The 18,126-nt window shown below is 44.8% G+C and overlaps 1 protein-coding gene across 3 annotated transcripts in view; it reads left to right on the forward strand.

Annotated features, from left to right (window-relative positions):
* TLN2 (talin 2) overlaps positions 1-18,126 on the forward strand; it is a 169,446-nt gene that overhangs the window by 121,787 nt on the left and 29,533 nt on the right. For 2 of the 3 annotated variants that reach the window (XM_075273793.1, XM_075273795.1), the window contains 9 exons: positions 9,767-9,868; positions 11,615-11,785; positions 12,855-13,001; positions 14,194-14,295; positions 14,505-14,624; positions 14,920-15,066; positions 16,649-16,815; positions 17,244-17,427; positions 17,531-17,602. In XM_075273793.1, coding sequence (XP_075129894.1) covers positions 9,767-9,868; positions 11,615-11,785; positions 12,855-13,001; positions 14,194-14,295; positions 14,505-14,624; positions 14,920-15,066; positions 16,649-16,815; positions 17,244-17,427; positions 17,531-17,602 — 1,212 coding nt within the window. The remainder of the gene's footprint in view (positions 1-9,766; positions 9,869-11,614; positions 11,786-12,854; positions 13,002-14,193; positions 14,296-14,504; positions 14,625-14,919; positions 15,067-16,648; positions 16,816-17,243; positions 17,428-17,530; positions 17,603-18,126) is intronic. The other variant, XM_075273794.1, reaches the window with a different exon arrangement.

Here is an 18,126-nt window from a genome sequence, read left to right on the forward strand (position 1 = left end):
GCCAAGTTTGGACCAATTAATGGTGGAGGGAGCCTCTAAACAGCCAAGTTTGGACCAATTCATGGTGGAGGGAGCCTCTAAAAACCCCAGTTTGGACCAATTCATGGTGGAGGGAGCCTCTAACCAGCCCAGTTTGGACCAATTAATGGTGGAGGGAGCCTCTAACCAGCCCAGTTTGGACCAATTAATGGTGGAGGGAGCCTCTAACCACCCCAGTTTGGACCAATTCATGGTGGAGGGAGCCTCTAAACAGCCAAGTTTGGACCAATTCATGGTGAAGGGAGCCTCTAAAAACCCGTTTGGACCAATTCATGGTGGAGGGAGCCTCTAACCAGCCCAGTTTGGGCAAATTCATGGTGGAGGGAGCCTCTAAACAGCCCAGTTTGGGCAAATTCATGGTGGAGGGAGCCTCTAACCAGCCCAGTTTGGACCAATTAATGGTGGAGGGAGCCTCTAACCAGCCCAGTTTGGACCAATTAATGGTGGAGGGAGCCTCTAACCACCCCAGTTTGGACCAATTCATGGTGGAGGGAGCCTCTAAACAGCCAAGTTTGGACCAATTCATGGTGGAGGGAGCCTCTAAAAACCCCAGTTTGGACCAATTAATGGTGGAGGGAGCCTCTAACCAGCCCAGTTTGGACCAATTAATGGTGGAGGGAGCCTCTAAACAGCCAAGTTTTGGGAAATTCATGGTGGAGGGAGCCTCTAACCAGCCCAGTTTGGACCAATTCATGGTGGAGGGAGCCTCTAAAAAACCCAGTTTGGACCAATTCATGGTGGAGGGAGCCTCTAAACAGCCCAGTTTGGGCAAATTCATGGTGGAGGGAGCCTCTAACCAGCCCAGTTTGGACCAATTAATGGTGGAGGGAGCCTCTAAACAGCCCAGTTTGGGCAAATTCATGGTGGAGGGAGCCTCTAACCAGCCCAGTTTGGACCAATTCATGGTGGAGGGAGCCTCTAACCAGCCCAGTTTGGGCAAATTCATGGTGGAGGGAGCCTCTAAAAATCCCAGTTTGGACCAATTCATGGTGGAGGGAGCCTCTAACCAGCCCAGTTTGGGCAAATTCATGGTGGAGGGAGCCTCTAACCAGCCCAGTTTGGACCAATTAATGGTGGAGGGAGCCTCTAACCAGCCCAGTTTGGACCAATTCATGGTGGAGGGAGCCTCTAACCAGCCCAGTTTGGACCAATTAATGGTGGAGGGAGCCTCTAAACAGCCAAGTTTTGGGAAATTCATGGTGGAGGGAGCCTCTAACCAGCCCAGTTTGGACCAATTCATGGTGGAGGGAGCCTCTAAAAAACCCAGTTTGGACCAATTCATGGTGGAGGGAGCCTCTAATTAGCCCAGTTTGGACCAATTAATTGTGGAGGGAGCCTCTAACCAGCCCAGTTTGGACCAATTAATGGTGGAGGGAGCCTCTAAACAGCCCAGTTTGGGCAAATTCATGGTGGAGGGAGCCTCTAACCAGCCCAGTTTGGACCAATTAATGGTGGAGGGAGCCTCTAACCAGCCCAGTTTGGACCAATTAATGGTGGAGGGAGCCTCTAACCACCCCAGTTTGGACCAATTCATGGTGGAGGGAGCCTCTAACCAGCCCAGTTTGGACCAATTCATGGTGGAGGGAGCCTCTAAAAAACCCAGTTTGGACCAATTCATGGTGGAGGGAGCCTCTAAACAGCCCAGTTTGGGCAAATTCATGGTGGAGGGAGCCTCTAAAAAACCCAGTTTGGACCAATTCATGGTGGAGGGAGCCTCTAACCAGCCCAGTTTGGACCAATTAATGGTGGAGGGAGCCTCTAAACAGCCAAGTTTGGACCAATTCATGGTGGAGGGAGCCTCTAAAAACCCCAGTTTGGACCAATTCATGGTGGAGGGAGCCTCTAACCAGCCCAGTTTGGACCAATTAATGGTGGAGGGAGCCTCTAACCAGCCCAGTTTGGACCAATTAATGGTGGAGGGAGCCTCTAACCACCCCAGTTTGGACCAATTCATGGTGGAGGGAGCCTCTAAACAGCCAAGTTTGGACCAATTCATGGTGAAGGGAGCCTCTAAAAACCCGTTTGGACCAATTCATGGTGGAGGGAGCCTCTAACCAGCCCAGTTTGGGCAAATTCATGGTGGAGGGAGCCTCTAAACAGCCCAGTTTGGGCAAATTCATGGTGGAGGGAGCCTCTAACCAGCCCAGTTTGGACCAATTAATGGTGGAGGGAGCCTCTAACCAGCCCAGTTTGGACCAATTAATGGTGGAGGGAGCCTCTAACCACCCCAGTTTGGACCAATTCATGGTGGAGGGAGCCTCTAAACAGCCAAGTTTGGACCAATTCATGGTGGAGGGAGCCTCTAAAAACCCCAGTTTGGACCAATTCATGGTGGAGGGAGCCTCTAACCAGCCCAGTTTGGACCAATTAATGGTGGAGGGAGCCTCTAAACAGCCAAGTTTTGGGAAATTCATGGTGGAGGGAGCCTCTAACCAGCCCAGTTTGGACCAATTCATGGTGGAGGGAGCCTCTAAACAGCCCAGTTTGGGCAAATTCATGGTGGAGGGAGCCTCTAAAAAACCCAGTTTGGACCAATTCATGGTGGAGGGAGCCTCTAATTAGCCCAGTTTGGACCAATTAATTGTGGAGGGAGCCTCTAACCAGCCCAGTTTGGACCAATTAATGGTGGAGGGAGCCTCTAAACAGCCCAGTTTGGGCAAATTCATGGTGGAGGGAGCCTCTAACCAGCCCAGTTTGGACCAATTAATGGTGGAGGGAGCCTCTAACCAGCCCAGTTTGGACCAATTAATGGTGGAGGGAGCCTCTAACCACCCCAGTTTGGACCAATTCATGGTGGAGGGAGCCTCTAACCAGCCCAGTTTGGACCAATTCATGGTGGAGGGAGCCTCTAACAGCCCAGTTTGGACCAATTAATGGTGGAGGGAGCCTCTAACCACCCCAGTTTGGACCAATTCATGGTGGAGGGAGCCTCTAAAAAACCCAGTTTGGACCAATTCATGGTGGAGGGAGCCTCTAAACAGCCCAGTTTGGGCAAATTCATGGTGGAGGGAGCCTCTAAACAGCCCAGTTTGGGCAAATTCATGGTGGAGGGAGCCTCTAACCAGCCCAGTTTGGACCAATTAATGGTGGAGGGAGCCTCTAACCAGCCCAGTTTGGACCAATTCATGGTGGAGGGAGCCTCTAAACAGCCCAGTTTGGGCAAATTCATGGTGGAAGGAGCCTCTAACCAGCAGAGTTGTGGGAAAGCAGGGTGGAGGGAGCCTCTAACCAGCAGAGTTGGTGGAAATCAGGGTGGAGGGAGCCTCTAACCAGCAGAGTTGGGGGAAATCATGTTGGAGGGAGCCTAGTATTAGCAGAATTGTGCAACGCTTATGGTGGATGAGTATGAGGATGCGGAGGAATTGGAGAGGTTGAGTACAGACATGGAGTTTCATGTTGGGGTGCTTTACACAGGTGGGCACAAAAATGAAGGCTCTATCCAGTGGTGGTTCATTTTTATCAAAGTGAGCCGGTCGGCACTCTCAGCTGACAGACGGGTGCGCTTGTCAGTGATGATGCCACCGGCTGCACTGAACACCCTCTCAGATAGGACGCTGGCGGCAGGACAGGACAGCACCTCCAAGGCATATAGGGCAAGTTCAAGCCACAGGTCCAACTTCGACACCCAATACGTGTAGGGCGCAGAGGGGTCGGAGAGGACAGGGCTGTGGTCGGAAAGGTATTCCCGCAACATGCGCCTATACTTCTCACGCCTGGTGACACTAGGACCCTCCGTGGCGGCACTTTGGCGAGGGGGTGCCATCAAGGTGTCCCAGACCTTAGACAGTGTGCCCCTCGTTTGTGTGGACCGGTGAGAACTTGGTTGCCTACTGGAGGAACTGCCCTCCCTGCCGCCACTGTCACATGCTGGAAACATCTCCATCATATTCTGCACCAATTGCCTGTGGCAAGCATTGATGCGATTGGCCCTCCCCTCTACCGGAATAAAAGACGAGATGTTGTTTTTATACCGGGGGTCAAGGATAGCAAAGATCCAGTACTGGTTGTCCTCCATGATTTTGACAATACGCTTGTCGGTTGTAAAGCACCCCAACATGAACTCAGCCATGTCTGCCACAGTGTTAGTTGGCATGACTCCTCTGGCCCCACCGGAAAGTTCAATCTCCATTTCCTCCTCATCCTCCATGTCTACCCATCCGCGCTGCAACAATGGGACGATTCGAAGTTGCCCGGAAGCCTCCTGTATCACCATCACATCATCGGACAACTCTTCTTCCTCCTCCTCCTCCTCCTCCTCCTCCTCCTCCATTAAACGCAGTGAAGCGGACAGATGTGTGGACCTACTCTCCAGCTGTGACGGATCGGATGCTATCCCTAACTCCTCTGTGTGATCTGAGTTATCCCTGATGTCAATCAGGGATTCTCTCAGAACACACAAGAGCGGGATTGTAAGGCTCACCATCGCATCCTCAGAGCTCACCCTCCTTGTGGACTCCTCAAAGACCCGTAGGATGTCACAAAGGTCTCTCATCCATGGCCACTCATGGATGTGAAACTGAGGCAGCTGACTTTGTGGCACCCTAGGGTTTTGTAGCTGGTATTCCATCAAAGGTCTCTGCTGCTCAACCACTCTATTCAACATCTGAAACGTTGAGTTCCAGCGTGTGGGGACGTCGCACAAAAGCCGGTGTTGTGGCACATGCAGGCGTTGCTGGAGAGATTTTAAGCTAGCAGCGGCTACTGTCGACTTGCGAAAGTGGGCGCACATGCGCCGCACTTTCACCAGTAGCTCTGGAACATTGGGGTAGCTCTTTAGGAAACGTTGCACCACTAGGTTGAAGACGTGGGCCAGGCATGGAACATGTTGGAGTCCGGCAAGCTCCAGAGCTGCTACCAGGTTCCGGCCGTTATCACAAACGACCATGCCTGGGCCCAGGTGCAGCGGCTCAAACCATATTGCCGTCTCATCGAGGAGGGCATCCCTCACCTCGGAGGCAGTGTGCTGTCTGTCCCCCAAGCTGATCAGCTTCAGCACAGCCTGCTGACGTCTACCAACGCCAGTGCTGCAACGTTTCCAACTCGTAGCTGGGGTCAATCTAACAGCGGAGGAGGAGGCGGTGGCGGAGGAGGAGGCGGAGGAGGAGGCGGTAGAGGAGGAGGAGGAGGGGGGTGTTCTTCTCGTGTCCCTGCCAGGAATGTTAGGCGGGGAGACGAGGTACACCGGGCCAGTTTGGGAAGCAGTCCCAGCCTCAACTACATTTACCCAGTGTGCCGTCAGTGAAATGTAGCGTCCCTGTCCGCATGCACTTGTCCACGCGTCGGTGGTCAAGTGGACCTTTGTGCAAAGCGCGGAACTAAGGGCCCGCCTGATGTTGAGTGACACGTGCTGGTGCAAGGCGGGGACGGCACACCGGGAGAAGTAGTGACGGCTAGGGACGGCATAGCGAGGTGCCGCAGTTGCCATCAGGTCCAGGAAGGCGGGAGTTTCAACAAGCCGGAACGCCAACATCTCCTGGGCCAGCAGTTTAGCGATGTTGGCGTTCAAGGCTTGCGCGTGTGGGTGGTTAGCAGTGTATTTCTGCCGCCGCTCCAATGTCTGAGAGATGGTGGGTTGTTGTAAAGAAACGCCTGATGGTGCCTTTGATGGTGCAAGAGAAGGAGATAAGACAGGACCAGGGGAGGATGAGGTAGAAGTCAACAAAGTGGCGGAGGCAGATGAAGTGGTGTCCTGGCTCGTCCTCTGGAGTGCATCGCCAGCACAGTCAGCAGTGGCAGTGGCAGAGGCAGAGGCAGAGGCAGTGGCAGTGGCGTGAACGGCAGGCGGCCTTTGTCCTGCCGTTGCTGCCTGCCACTGATTCCAGTGCTTGGATTCCAAATGACGGCGCATTGAAGTGGTGGACAGGTTGCTCTTCTCAGAGCCCCTAATCAATTTCGAGAGGCAAATTGTGCAGACAACACTATATCTGTCCTCGGCGCATTCCTTGAAAAAACTCCACACCTTCGAGAAACGTGCCCTCGAGGTGGGAGTTTTTCGGGGCTGGGTACGAACTGGAACATCTTGGGAGATTCCGGGTGTGGCCTGGCTTCGCCTAAGCTGCTGACCTCTGCCTCTGCCTCTAGCTACCCTTTTTGGTGCTGCACCTGCCTCAACATCCACACTACTTTCCCCGCTTGACATCCCCCCTGTCCAGGTCGGGTCAGTGTCCTCATCATCCACCACTTCCTCTTCCAACTCCTGTCTCATCTCCTCCTCCCGCACAATGCGCCAGTCAACTGGATGCCCTGACGGCAACTGCGTCACATCATCGTCGATGAGGGTGGGTTGCTGGTCATCCACCACCAAATCGAACGGAGATGGAGGAGACTCTAGTGTTTGAGCATCTGGACACAGATGCTCCTCTGTTAGGTTCGTGGAATCGTGACGTGGAGAGGCAGGTTGAGGGACAATGAAAGGAGCGGAGAACAGCTCTGGGGAGCAGGGACAGTTTGGGTTATTGTTCTGTAAAGCTTCGGAATTTTGGGAGGAAGGAAGACAAGACTGTTGGGTAATAGGAGGAGAGGAGGCAGAGTCTGACTGGCTGCTGGACAATGTGCTGTAAGCGTTCTCTGACAGCCATTGCAAGACCTGTTCCTGGTTCTCGGGCCTACTAAGGTTTGTACCCTGCAGTTTAGTTAATGTGGCAAGCAACCCTGGCACTGTGGAGTGGCGCAATGCTTGCTGCCCCACAGGAGTAGGCACGGGACGCCCTGTGGCTTCACTGCTACCTTGCTCCCCAGAACCATTCCCCCGACCTCGCCCACGGCCTCGTCCACGTCCCTTTCCGGGAGCCTTGCGCATTTTGAATTCCTAGTTAGAAATTGGCACTGTATACCAGTAGTAAAAATTGTGGGTGCACGTAACCCCAATATATTCTTTGAATTCCCAGTCAGACACTGGCACTATATGGCAGTAGCAAGAAATGAGGGTATTTGTATTCCCAATATACTCTTTGAATTCCCAGTCAGACAATGGCACTGTATACCAGTAGTAAAAATTGTGGGTGCACGTAACCCCAATATATTCTTTGAATTCCCAGTCAGACACTGGCACTATATGGCAGTAGCAAGAAATGAGGGTATTTGTATTCCCAATATACTCTTTGAATTCCCAGTCAGACAATGGCACTGTATACCAGTAGTAAAAATTGTGGGTGCACGTAACCCCAATATATTCTTTGAATTACCAGTCAGAAACTGGCACTATATGGCAGTAGCAAGAAATGAGGGTATTTATAACCCCAATATATTCTTTGAATTCCCAGTCAGACAATGGCACTGTATACCAGTAGTAAAAATTGTGGGTGCACGTAACCCCAATATATTCTTTGAATTACCAGTCAGAAACTGGCACTATATGGCAGTAGCAAGAAATGAGGGTATTTGTATTCCCAATATACTCTTTGAATTCCCAGTCAGACAATGGCACTGTATACCAGTAGTAAAAATTGTGGGTGCACGTAACCCCAATATATTCTTTGAATTACCAGTCAGAAACTGGCACTATATGGCAGTAGCAAGAAATGAGGGTATTTATAACCCCAATATATTCTTTGAATTCCCAGTCAGACAATGGCACTGTATACCAGTAGTAAAAATTGTGGGTGCACGTAACCCCAATATATTCTTTGAATTCCCAGTCAGAAACTGGCACTATATGGCAGTAGCAAGAAATGAGGGTATTTGTATTCCCAATATACTCTTTGAATTCCCAGTCAGACAATGGCACTGTATACCAGTAGTAAAAATTGTGGGTGCACGTAACCCCAATATATTCTTTGAATTACCAGTCAGAAACTGGCACTATATGGCAGTAGCAAGAAATGAGGGTATTTATAACCCCAATATATTCTTTGAATTCCCAGTCAGACAATGGCACTGTATACCAGTAGTAAAAATTGTGGGTGCACGTAACCCCAATATATTCTTTGAATTCCCAGTCAGAAACTGGCACTATATGGCAGTAGCAAGAAATGAGGGTATTTGTATTCCCAATATATTCTTTGAATTCCCAGTCAGACAATGGCACTGTATACCAGTAGTAAAAATTGTGGGTGCACGTAACCCCAATATATTCTTTGAATTACCAGTCAGAAACTGGCACTATATGGCAGTAGCAAGAAATGAGGGTATTTATAACCCCAATATATTCTTTGAATTCCCAGTCAGACAATGGCACTGTATACCAGTAGTAAAAATTGTGGGTGCACGTAACCCCAATATATTCTTTGAATTCCCAGTCAGAAACTGGCACTATATGGCAGTAGCAAGAAATGAGGGTATTTGTATTCCCAATATACTCTTTGAATTCCCAGTCAGACAATGGCACTGTATACCAGTAGTAAAAATTGTGGGTGCACGTAACCCCAATATATTCTTTGAATTACCAGTCAGAAACTGGCACTATATGGCAGTAGCAAGAAATGAGGGTATTTGTATTCCCAATATATTCTTTGAATTCCCAGTCAGACAATGGCACTGTATACCAGTAGTAAAAATTGTGGGTGTATATAGCCCCAATTCTATTGCTAGGGGACTTGCAGGGTATTTCTGGGGTGAAGGTGGGGGGGCACACCGTTGGAACGGGTATCGGGGTATATATCGGGTATACGGGAATACACTGACAGTGTATTCCATTCAGGATCCTGGGAAAGCTGGGTTGCGGCGATTGAGCCCGTCAGTGCCACGTTACACTGACAAGCTTCTCCCTGGAATTTAGCTCTTACAAGAGCTGTTGGTTGTCTTCTCCTTCCTATCCTAGCCTGTCCCTGCCTACCCAGAATCTAAGCCCTAGCTAGCTGGACGGAAACCTCCGTCCTCGGTGAATTGCAAGCTCAGAATGACGCGAAGCTGGGCGGCGCTGTTCTTTTAAATTAGAGGTCACATGTTTTCGGCAGCCAATGGGTTTTGCCTACTTTTTTCAACGTCACCGGTGTCGTAGTTCCTGTCCCACCTACCCTGCGCTGTTATTGGAGCAAAAAAGGCGCCAGGGAAGGTGGGAGGGGAATCGAGTAATGGCGCACTTTACCACGCGGTGTTCGATTCGATTCGAACATGCCGAACAGCCTAATATCCGATCGAACATGAGTTCGATAGAACACTGTTCGCTCATCTCTACTACTTACAGGTGCTTCTCAATAACTTAGAATATCTTATTTCAGTAATCCAATTCAATAAGTGACTCTCCTATATATTATAGATTCATTACGTACAGTGTGATCAAATTCCCCATAGACTATAATGGGGTCTGTGTGTTTTCTGCACTGTGTCCGCATGGAACATGCAGAGATAAAAGTACTTCACAAACTACTTTCCTTTCCACATGACTTGTGCAGACACCGCGTGGAAAACACACAGACCCCATTATAGTCTAAGGGGTCCGTGTGTTTTCATTGCTCACCGCTTGTCAATGCGTTTGGTATTCCGTTCGGGGGGCCCCCATGCGGACTTCCCGAACGGAATACCAAATGCAGATGTGAACCAGGCCTTAAAAATCCACAACAAAAGATGATTTTAGCCATATTACACCAAATATGGCACATATTAACAAATCTGAGAGCTAGAAGATTTATATGGCCAGCTTTAGTACTTTTATAGACTCGAAGATGTAGTTTATAGGTGCTATGAAGAAAAGACTCGATAACAGTTTGTGCAAGTCTGACTAGAAATGGTTAATGTTGAGATCACAGTCACAACTCGTTCCTGCTGTCTTTTGCTTTCCATTGTTCAGGCTCTTCAAGAACAACTTACATCTGTGGTACAAGAGATAGGTCACCTGATAGATCCTATTACTACAGCCGCAAGGGGTGAAGCAGCCCAGCTTGGTCATAAGGTAATAACACCATGTACAGTGAGTGTATGATGGTAGTGTCCCCTATCTATAAAAAGTAAGTGAATGGATTATATAAGAGTGAGCATGGTTATAGTATATTCCAGGCTCCCCATGCTCTTTTACAAGTGCTATCATGTTGTGTGAATAGATAATTGTGACAGTGGGGTGGGGGAGGGGAAGTCATAATTGATGTTTGATTGATTCTTGTTATAACAAGTTTACTCTTATTCTTGAACATCTGAATAGTTTTGATTGTATATATCAAGGAAACTGAATTGCTGGTAAATGAGTAATACAAAGCATGAACTGTGATTCTGGCCACACACATTGGATAAGGTCAGCAGAACTTCTTATTATCTTATGTATAAAGGTACTTTTATAAGTCCCGATTTTCTACTTGCCACTGGTGAAAATCAGAAAGATTTTGAAGGGGTGAACCATTCCACCCCCCCACCCCCCCTACATATACTGTAAATTATGCCTGCGTTATTTACATGGAAGCTGTTTTGTCAACAGGTTTGGTTTTTTTGTCTTGTATTAAGGGCATGTTCAGCCCGCAAAGAAGCGTTTCCTCGTCTGACAGTTGATAGGTGGACTGATCAGTAATGAAAACTTCTACAGACGATATATTTGACCAACCGTTAGAACCGTGTAAAATGCCCCTAAGCTTAACTGTGTCAGGGAAACCAAGATAAGCAGGAATCAGCTAAACCTTGGTGCTTTATTTCTCTGTAAGATGGGGTAATTTATGGGACTGACTTCTGCAATATTGCCCTCTAGAGGCCTATATTTAGTTGGTCACATTTAGTCATACTGACTTTTTCGTCCTGTTCCTTATATATTTGGAGCATTGAATAACTGTCCCTAGCAAGTGGGGTGGTAACTGGAAGAATTACACAGAAATCACTTGTGTGCCACCCGTTCTTCGACAGCCCGTTGACTCAATGAATAGGACCAGCGGAAACAGGGCTGCAGAACTGGACAGGAATAGGACCTGTTCTGTATTTTGAGGCCCGTACTGTTGGCCCCCACACGTAACCGTGTAATTCATGGTCATGTATTTCGGCCCATTGAAATGAATGGGTCAGTGCGCTATCCAGGAAAAACCCAGATATCACGCTGACCTTTCATACGATCGCATGCATGGGGGCTTAATATGTGAATAAATGTTTAGCTTTATGTCAGTGCTTCTTATTAGCCACTGCCTTTTCCCTTCTTTTCCTGACTGTTTCTTATAACAAAGAAGTCTAGCACATCATCAATTGCAGCCCTTTGTCATAGGTGTCTGGTAACATTGATTTGAAGAAGGAATATAGTGTAAAGTATTGCTATATATTAGGCTTATTTTTAGTGTGTGTGGTTTTTTGTATACATTGACTCATGCCAAAGAGTACCATAGTTGGATGTTAAAGTACACCTTTTACAGATGATATTTTTGTGTGTGTTAGGGAAGAACAGGGATGGAGTCTTTACAAATTAACCGACTGAGTGACAATAAGGAGGGGAGAAAAGCTGAATTTGAGAAGAAAACTTTTATTTCTTTACTTAGATATATTGGATTGAAATATACTATTTTATATAAAAAGTTGTATAATTGGAGGTTCAGTTTAAGATGAATCTAGATAAATATGAAATAAATTCTTCACCAATCTTCAAAGAAATGCATTTTAGGAAGCAAAAGTAAGTTTGTAAGACAATGTTACAATTTTTTTTTGCAAGCCATGTAAAGATTATTCTTTAATACAGGTGACACAACTTGCCCGTTACTTTGAGCCACTAATTCAAGCTGCCGTTGGTTTGGTTTCCAAAATCCTGGACCATCAACAACAGATGACCGTGCTGGATCAAACCAAGACCCTTGCTGAATCAGCACTGCAGATGCTATATGCAGCCAAGGAGGGCGGTGGAAACCCTAAGGTACATAAGGCTTATAACTTCATTCAGGGCCAGCTCCAGGATTTCTTGGGCAACATCGATCCAGTGAACAACTCATGTGGTGGCAGTGTGTTCCTCCACATGAAAATCAACTGAAACTGGTTGATTTTGCTGTAGCAACCTCTGCTGGAGTTGCTGTAAGTGTTCCATAAAAAGCTGTGGGTGAGACCTGCGGCCATAATTGACATGTTGTGGGTTTAAAACCGCTGGGATTTTTAGTTGCAGCATGGGTTAGCTGACGTAACATTTATTGAACCTTTATAGCTTATAGCCATACTCCCCCATCCTCGCTTAAAATTTACAAGTTTGTCCCACGGTTCCTAGTTTCGAACATGACCTTACACCTTCTGCATCAGATAGTACCAAAACATTCTAGAAAGCTTGAAACAAAGCTAAAATAGAACTATAATTGAAATGGAAGAGAAGCAAGAATCTTTAAGAAGCAATATTAACCTTTTTATAATACATTTGGTCTTTGGTTCTACCACTTCAAATCGCTCTAACCAATAACCTCTAAATATGCATATATATGCCCCCACGTAATATAATGGCCCCTTAGTGCCAACCACACACAGTATAATGGCCCCCATTTGTTCTCACATACAGGAAATTGAGCCAGGGTTTTGAAATGCTATCATTGGTTGATATGGGCATAAATGAGATATTTTTCTAAGGTGGACATAAGGGGCCAACATGTTTTTGACAGTACTCTGCATGATTACCTCATTGATAACAAAATGGCAATGTATAGATTATCAAACCCAAGATTCATGTGAGATGGGAAAATATGAGGTCTATAGCGTTCTGGTAACCCAATAAGTGGAATTGTATTGTCATGTGTTAAAATAAAATGAAAATTGACTTAATAGTATACTAATATAAATAATTTACCTCGTATGCAAGAAGAAACTTTGTCCAACTTCAATGTCCCTCCTCTCAGTCTGCTGTTAAGCCCACCTAAAAATATGCACTTAAATATGTGACGGCTCAGAGTTCAGTTTTATTGTTATCCAGACAACAGTACATAACTTCATGTATCTGCTTTTGACAGGCGGCCCACACACATGATGCCATTGCAGAAGCAGCTCAGCTTATGAAGGAGGCTGTGGACGACCTAATGATTACACTGAATGAGGCTGCCAGTGAAGTTGGCATGGTGGGAGGCATGGTGGACTCCATTGCAGATGCCATGAGCAAGGTAGGCTCTTTTAGTATTATCTTGTTGAAAAGGTTCATCTAACATGAGGGCAGAGGGGTTTTCCTGCTTTCTTCAGTGGTAAAGGGGTTTCCAGTTTCAGCAGTAAATGTTTTTTGTATGTTGAAAAGTTATACAATTTCTAAATATACTTTCTGTATAAATTCCTCACAGTTTTCTAGATCTCTGCTTGCTGTCATTTATTCTGCTTCCTCCCAGTGGATAAAAATATACAGTCCACGGTCATGTGATGGACACATAGGTGCACAGCTTGTTACCAGTCAGATGTCTGATTTCTGTGCTGTGACTATAATGACTGTGTGTCCATCACATGACCATGGACAGACTTTTATCCACTAGAAGTAACAGAATGAATGAAAGCAAGCAGAGATCTAGAAAACTGTGAGGAATTGATACAGAAAGTATATTGGAAATTTGCACAACTTTTCATTATACAAAGAATAGCATTAATTTGCTTAAACTATATAACACCCTTGGGTAGTGTGAATACAGCAGAAATGTATATTTTTCAACATTGTCTATGGCTCATAAAACATTGTAAGGTCCCTTATTGTACTTGCCAAAGAGGGAATCATAGATTCTTTTATAGAAGCTTAATTAGGCGCTATCTTATCAACCGATATTACACAAATGTGATTATATGAAACTTTGTAATATAGTTGTGTACCTTCATCCCCCTCCACATCTCTCCTAAACTCATTTTCATTATTGAATGATCTTTTATACAGTAGCTGTCTCAAGGCGAACCTCAGGTCATGTAACTCTCTATAGAAGTCTATGGGGAGGTGGAGGAGTAAGCACAAGCCGAGAGAGATGGAAGCAAAAGCTTAGTCCAATTCCATAGCTTTCAATCTTAACCAAAGAACTTTATTTAAAGAATTACATGTCACACTTAACTATTTATGTCCTGCATGATCCTGGGGATGTTTGAGTGTGAGACAGTCAGTTATGGAGCACTGTAATTCAGCTAGTCTCCTCCAACCTTCTCAGAGCCTGCAGAGGGGAAATCTGTTAAAAATTGCAGAATCTAAGTACTATAAAGACCAGTAATATTATTACTCCTGATGTACACGGCAACTTATTCTAAAAAGGCTAGTGAAGTAATACTTTTAAGAGTCAAGTCATAGGAAAAGGGTTTGCTTTGACAATGCTTCTTAACTTTTTCTTGTTGCAGCTTGATGAAGGGACTCCACCAGAACCCACAGGGACTTTTGTGGATTACCAAACCACAGGTGTTAAGTACTCCAAGGCCATCGCCGTAACTGCCCAAGAGATGGTAAGAAGAAATGTGCTTCTGTCTAAGAAAATAATAATTTTTTTTTTTTTTTACAGTATCTTTATATTTCCCAAGTAGTTTTGCTCAGTATATCTGTGCATCTATACTCTTTTATACTGACCACATATATTATTTTTAATATACATATATAGCTTAATGTATGTATATGCAAAATTATTGGAGCTCCATTATTTTCTTTTTGTCTTTAGATGACAAAATCTGTAACAAATCCAGAGGAACTAGGTGGTTTGGCATCCCAGGTGACGAGCGACTATGGAAATTTAGCTGTCCAGGGGCGAATGGCTGCTGCTACAGCAGAACCTAAAGAGGTAAAGTTTGTATATTAAATGTCACATTCTTAGGTACCTCCCTAAATTCCTATTTTTAATGGCCTTGACTTTGTAGATCTCTCCTTAAGTTTTTGTTTGGCTCCTTGGGACAGTGTATGGGAGGAACAAAGGGTTTGTTGTGCACATTTTGAAAGTGTAAACATTTTTGTAATTTTGTCTATCAAAACATTACAAAAACAAATCTCTTGCAGTTTGTGAGTGGAGAGTTGATGAGATAGGGTGTGTTTGGACAAAGTGCATCTATGATCTCACTGTTTTAATTTGTTTTTTTCAGGTTGGATTTCAGATCAAGACAAGAATTCAAGATTTGGGACATGGCTGTATATTTTTGGTGCAGAAAGCTGGAGCTCTACAAATCTGCCCATCTGATAGTTACACTAAACGGGAGCTGATTGAGTGTGCTCGAGCGGTGACAGAAAAGGTGACCTAAGAGATTATGCCTCATCCTTGGTGATCAGAAGTCTCTGTGTAGTTGAAACCAGATTTTTTTTTTTTTTTTTAATTTCAATCCTAAAAGTATTTTTAGTTTAATGAGAGCTGAGATTCTGTAGAAATTTTCCAAAATCTATTAAACTATAAAGTAATCCCAGCTGTAGATGAAAGAATGTGTGAAAAAGATGATTAATGTAATAATATGCAGACACTAAATAGTATACATATACCTCATATGTAGAGCAGCTTTGGAGGTTCTGCTAATGTCTGAATGTGGTTTCCCGTCCTCCAGTTCATTTAATTTATTATTTTGCCACTATGAATTTTATAAACTGCTATTTCTGATAAAGAAAAAAAAGAAGAAGAGTAATGGTTAAAAAACATAAACTATCCCATTATTAGGTACTAGAGATGAGTGAACACTGTTCGGATCAGCCGATCCGAACAGCACGCACCCATAGAAATGAATGGAAGCACCTGTTACACTGACTTTGCCGGCGTCCGGCCGGCGTCACAGGTGTTTCCATTCATTTCTATGGGAGCGTGCTGTTCGGATCGGCTGATCCGAACAGTGTTCGCTCATCTCTATTAGGTACTAAAGATTTATTTATATCAATATAACATAACATGAATGGTACGCTGATGGCCACTTTTTTAGAGATACCTGTCCTTTCATGATTGGAGCTTTACTGTATGGGAAAATAAGAAACCTGACCCCACAGAAGATTGAAGAATCTGAGCAAGACTGAATGTTCATCTGTGTTACACTAACTGGGTTCAGTTTTTCAAAAACCGCCAACCTTGTGGGATTTTCTTTGTGCAACTGTCTCAAGAGTACAATATACCGAGAATGGTTTGATCAAGGGCCATAAAACGTGAAATTGGATCCTGTAGATGTAAGCTTTTTTGGGGAAAAAAATGGGAGAAGGGGAGGAGTCAGAGAAGGATGTCAATAATTGTTCTGATGAACAGGCGGTGTGCAGTCAAATATTAAGTATTGATTCTCTATCTAATGTATCCAATTGCACAACACATTGTTCTATAGAACAGATGGGTCTATAAGAGCAGATAACCAGTTTCAGTGCCATCACTGTGTAAGGGAAACTGAAAGGCAAGTCTTGAGTGGGCAGAAAAATTGTACCTCTGAGCCATAGAAAAACATCACCTAGATAGATGAATCCAAATCTCTGTGGCACCGTGCTGAAAGGAGGGTTAGGATTCAACTCACTTGGCATGAATTGATGAGCTCTTTGTAAGATGTCAACAGTTCATATTGTTGTAGGAGAGATAATGGTCTTCTATGATGATTCTTTGGCCCCCTGGGTCCTCTGATGCAGTGTTGTATGCTACAATGAATTGCTGCAGTTTTGAAGGCCAAAGGAAGTCCAATGAGCTACTGTATAGATGTCTCAAGTACAGTGGTCATTTAGTGCAGATTTTAATTTATGGTATACAATATGTCAATTTTTCATAAACTTTCTGCTTACGTTGACTTAAAATACTATTTTAGTAGTATACATTTATACACAATGAAATATTCCATGCTAATTGATGATCATGCTTTTGCCCAGGTATCTCTGGTACTCTCAGCTTTACAGGCAGGAAATAAGGGCACACAGGCCTGTATTACAGCGGGCACTGCTGTTTCTGGAATTATTGCCGATCTGGACACTACCATTATGTTTGCCACAGCTGGCACACTAAACTCTGAGAACAAGGAATCTTTTGCTGACCACAGGTATTCTAAAATGATTTTTAATGTCTTGGTAATTTTATGTGATTTTTTTAAGCTGCTATAGTTAACATTTTTAAGAACGTGTGGTATTCTATATTGTAGGTTTTTAGTATACTGATCTTAAACAGGTTCTCCTGGACTTTTTCCTTTACTGGTATCCTACAGATAGGCTATCTGTGTTTAAATGACCAGGTTCTGAGTTCTGGGATCACCATGTATTAGCACCCCCAAAAAGGTCCCTCTTTCACGCCCATTTTCTATCACGGTTGTCTAAAGAGCCTGAGCTTTTTTTTTTTTTTTTTTTTTTGCTTTTTTTTTTTTTTTTTTTTAATTATTTTTTGCCCCTGTCAGATTTGGACACATCTACGTATAAGTGACTGTATGTATCTTAATTATTTCAGTATGTGATATTATACTTGCTCTACTCACAGGGAGAACATCCTGAAGACTGCCAAGGCTCTTGTAGAGGATACAAAGCTGCTGGTATCTGGTGCAGCATCTAGTCAAGATAAACTGGCACAGGCAGCTCAGTCATCCGCCAACACTATTACACAGCTGGCAGAGGTGGTGAAATTGGGTGCAGCAAGTTTAGGGTCTGATGACCCTGAAACTCAGGTAAGAGATTTAACTGTAAGAAGAGGGTTTTGCTACTACCTTGGAGGATCAGAAATGTGAGACGTGGGTCTCTTACTCCTGCTTTCCTTTATACGCCCTCCAGCTCTATATCTATCTTCAAATAAGACGTCCTGGCCAGGAAAAGATTTTCCAAATGAACACGGAGCACTGTCGGGTATAGTCATGTAACAAGCTTTGCCCGTGTGTTCTGTATACCCCTTCCTTTTCCTCCCCACCCTTATTTTGCTCTTCGAGGCAGTCTTTAAATATAAAGTTCCTGAAGGACCCCCACAGCACTGCACTGGGGATAAGTTTGATCTTACCCATGTTTTTCACTGGTAAAGTCCTATATAACTTCCTACCTGTTTGCTGTTTTGCTAACTTCACTTAGACCACTAAATAAAGCAGCAGTACTATCCTTTGTTTCATTACAGTTTTTGCAGCACAGTGTAATGAAGAGATGTACAAAGTAGTAAACTTTCTTGTCAGTGTGAACTGTTACTACACAGTCATTGCATTTTTTGGATGCGTTTTTAGACCAGCCAGAACTTTCATGGTCCATAGGAATTCAGCTCACTTTGTATGCTGTAGAATAAAATGCTGTCATTAATAATAACCTAAATGAGGGTCAGTAGGGTACTGTCTTGTCCACACTGTGTGAATACCTCTCCATATTTCATTGAGTACGTCCTTCATCTA

The sequence above is a fragment of the Leptodactylus fuscus genome, chromosome 5, assembly GCF_031893055.1.
Source record: "Leptodactylus fuscus isolate aLepFus1 chromosome 5, aLepFus1.hap2, whole genome shotgun sequence".
NCBI classification, from domain to species: domain Eukaryota; kingdom Metazoa; phylum Chordata; class Amphibia; order Anura; family Leptodactylidae; genus Leptodactylus; species Leptodactylus fuscus.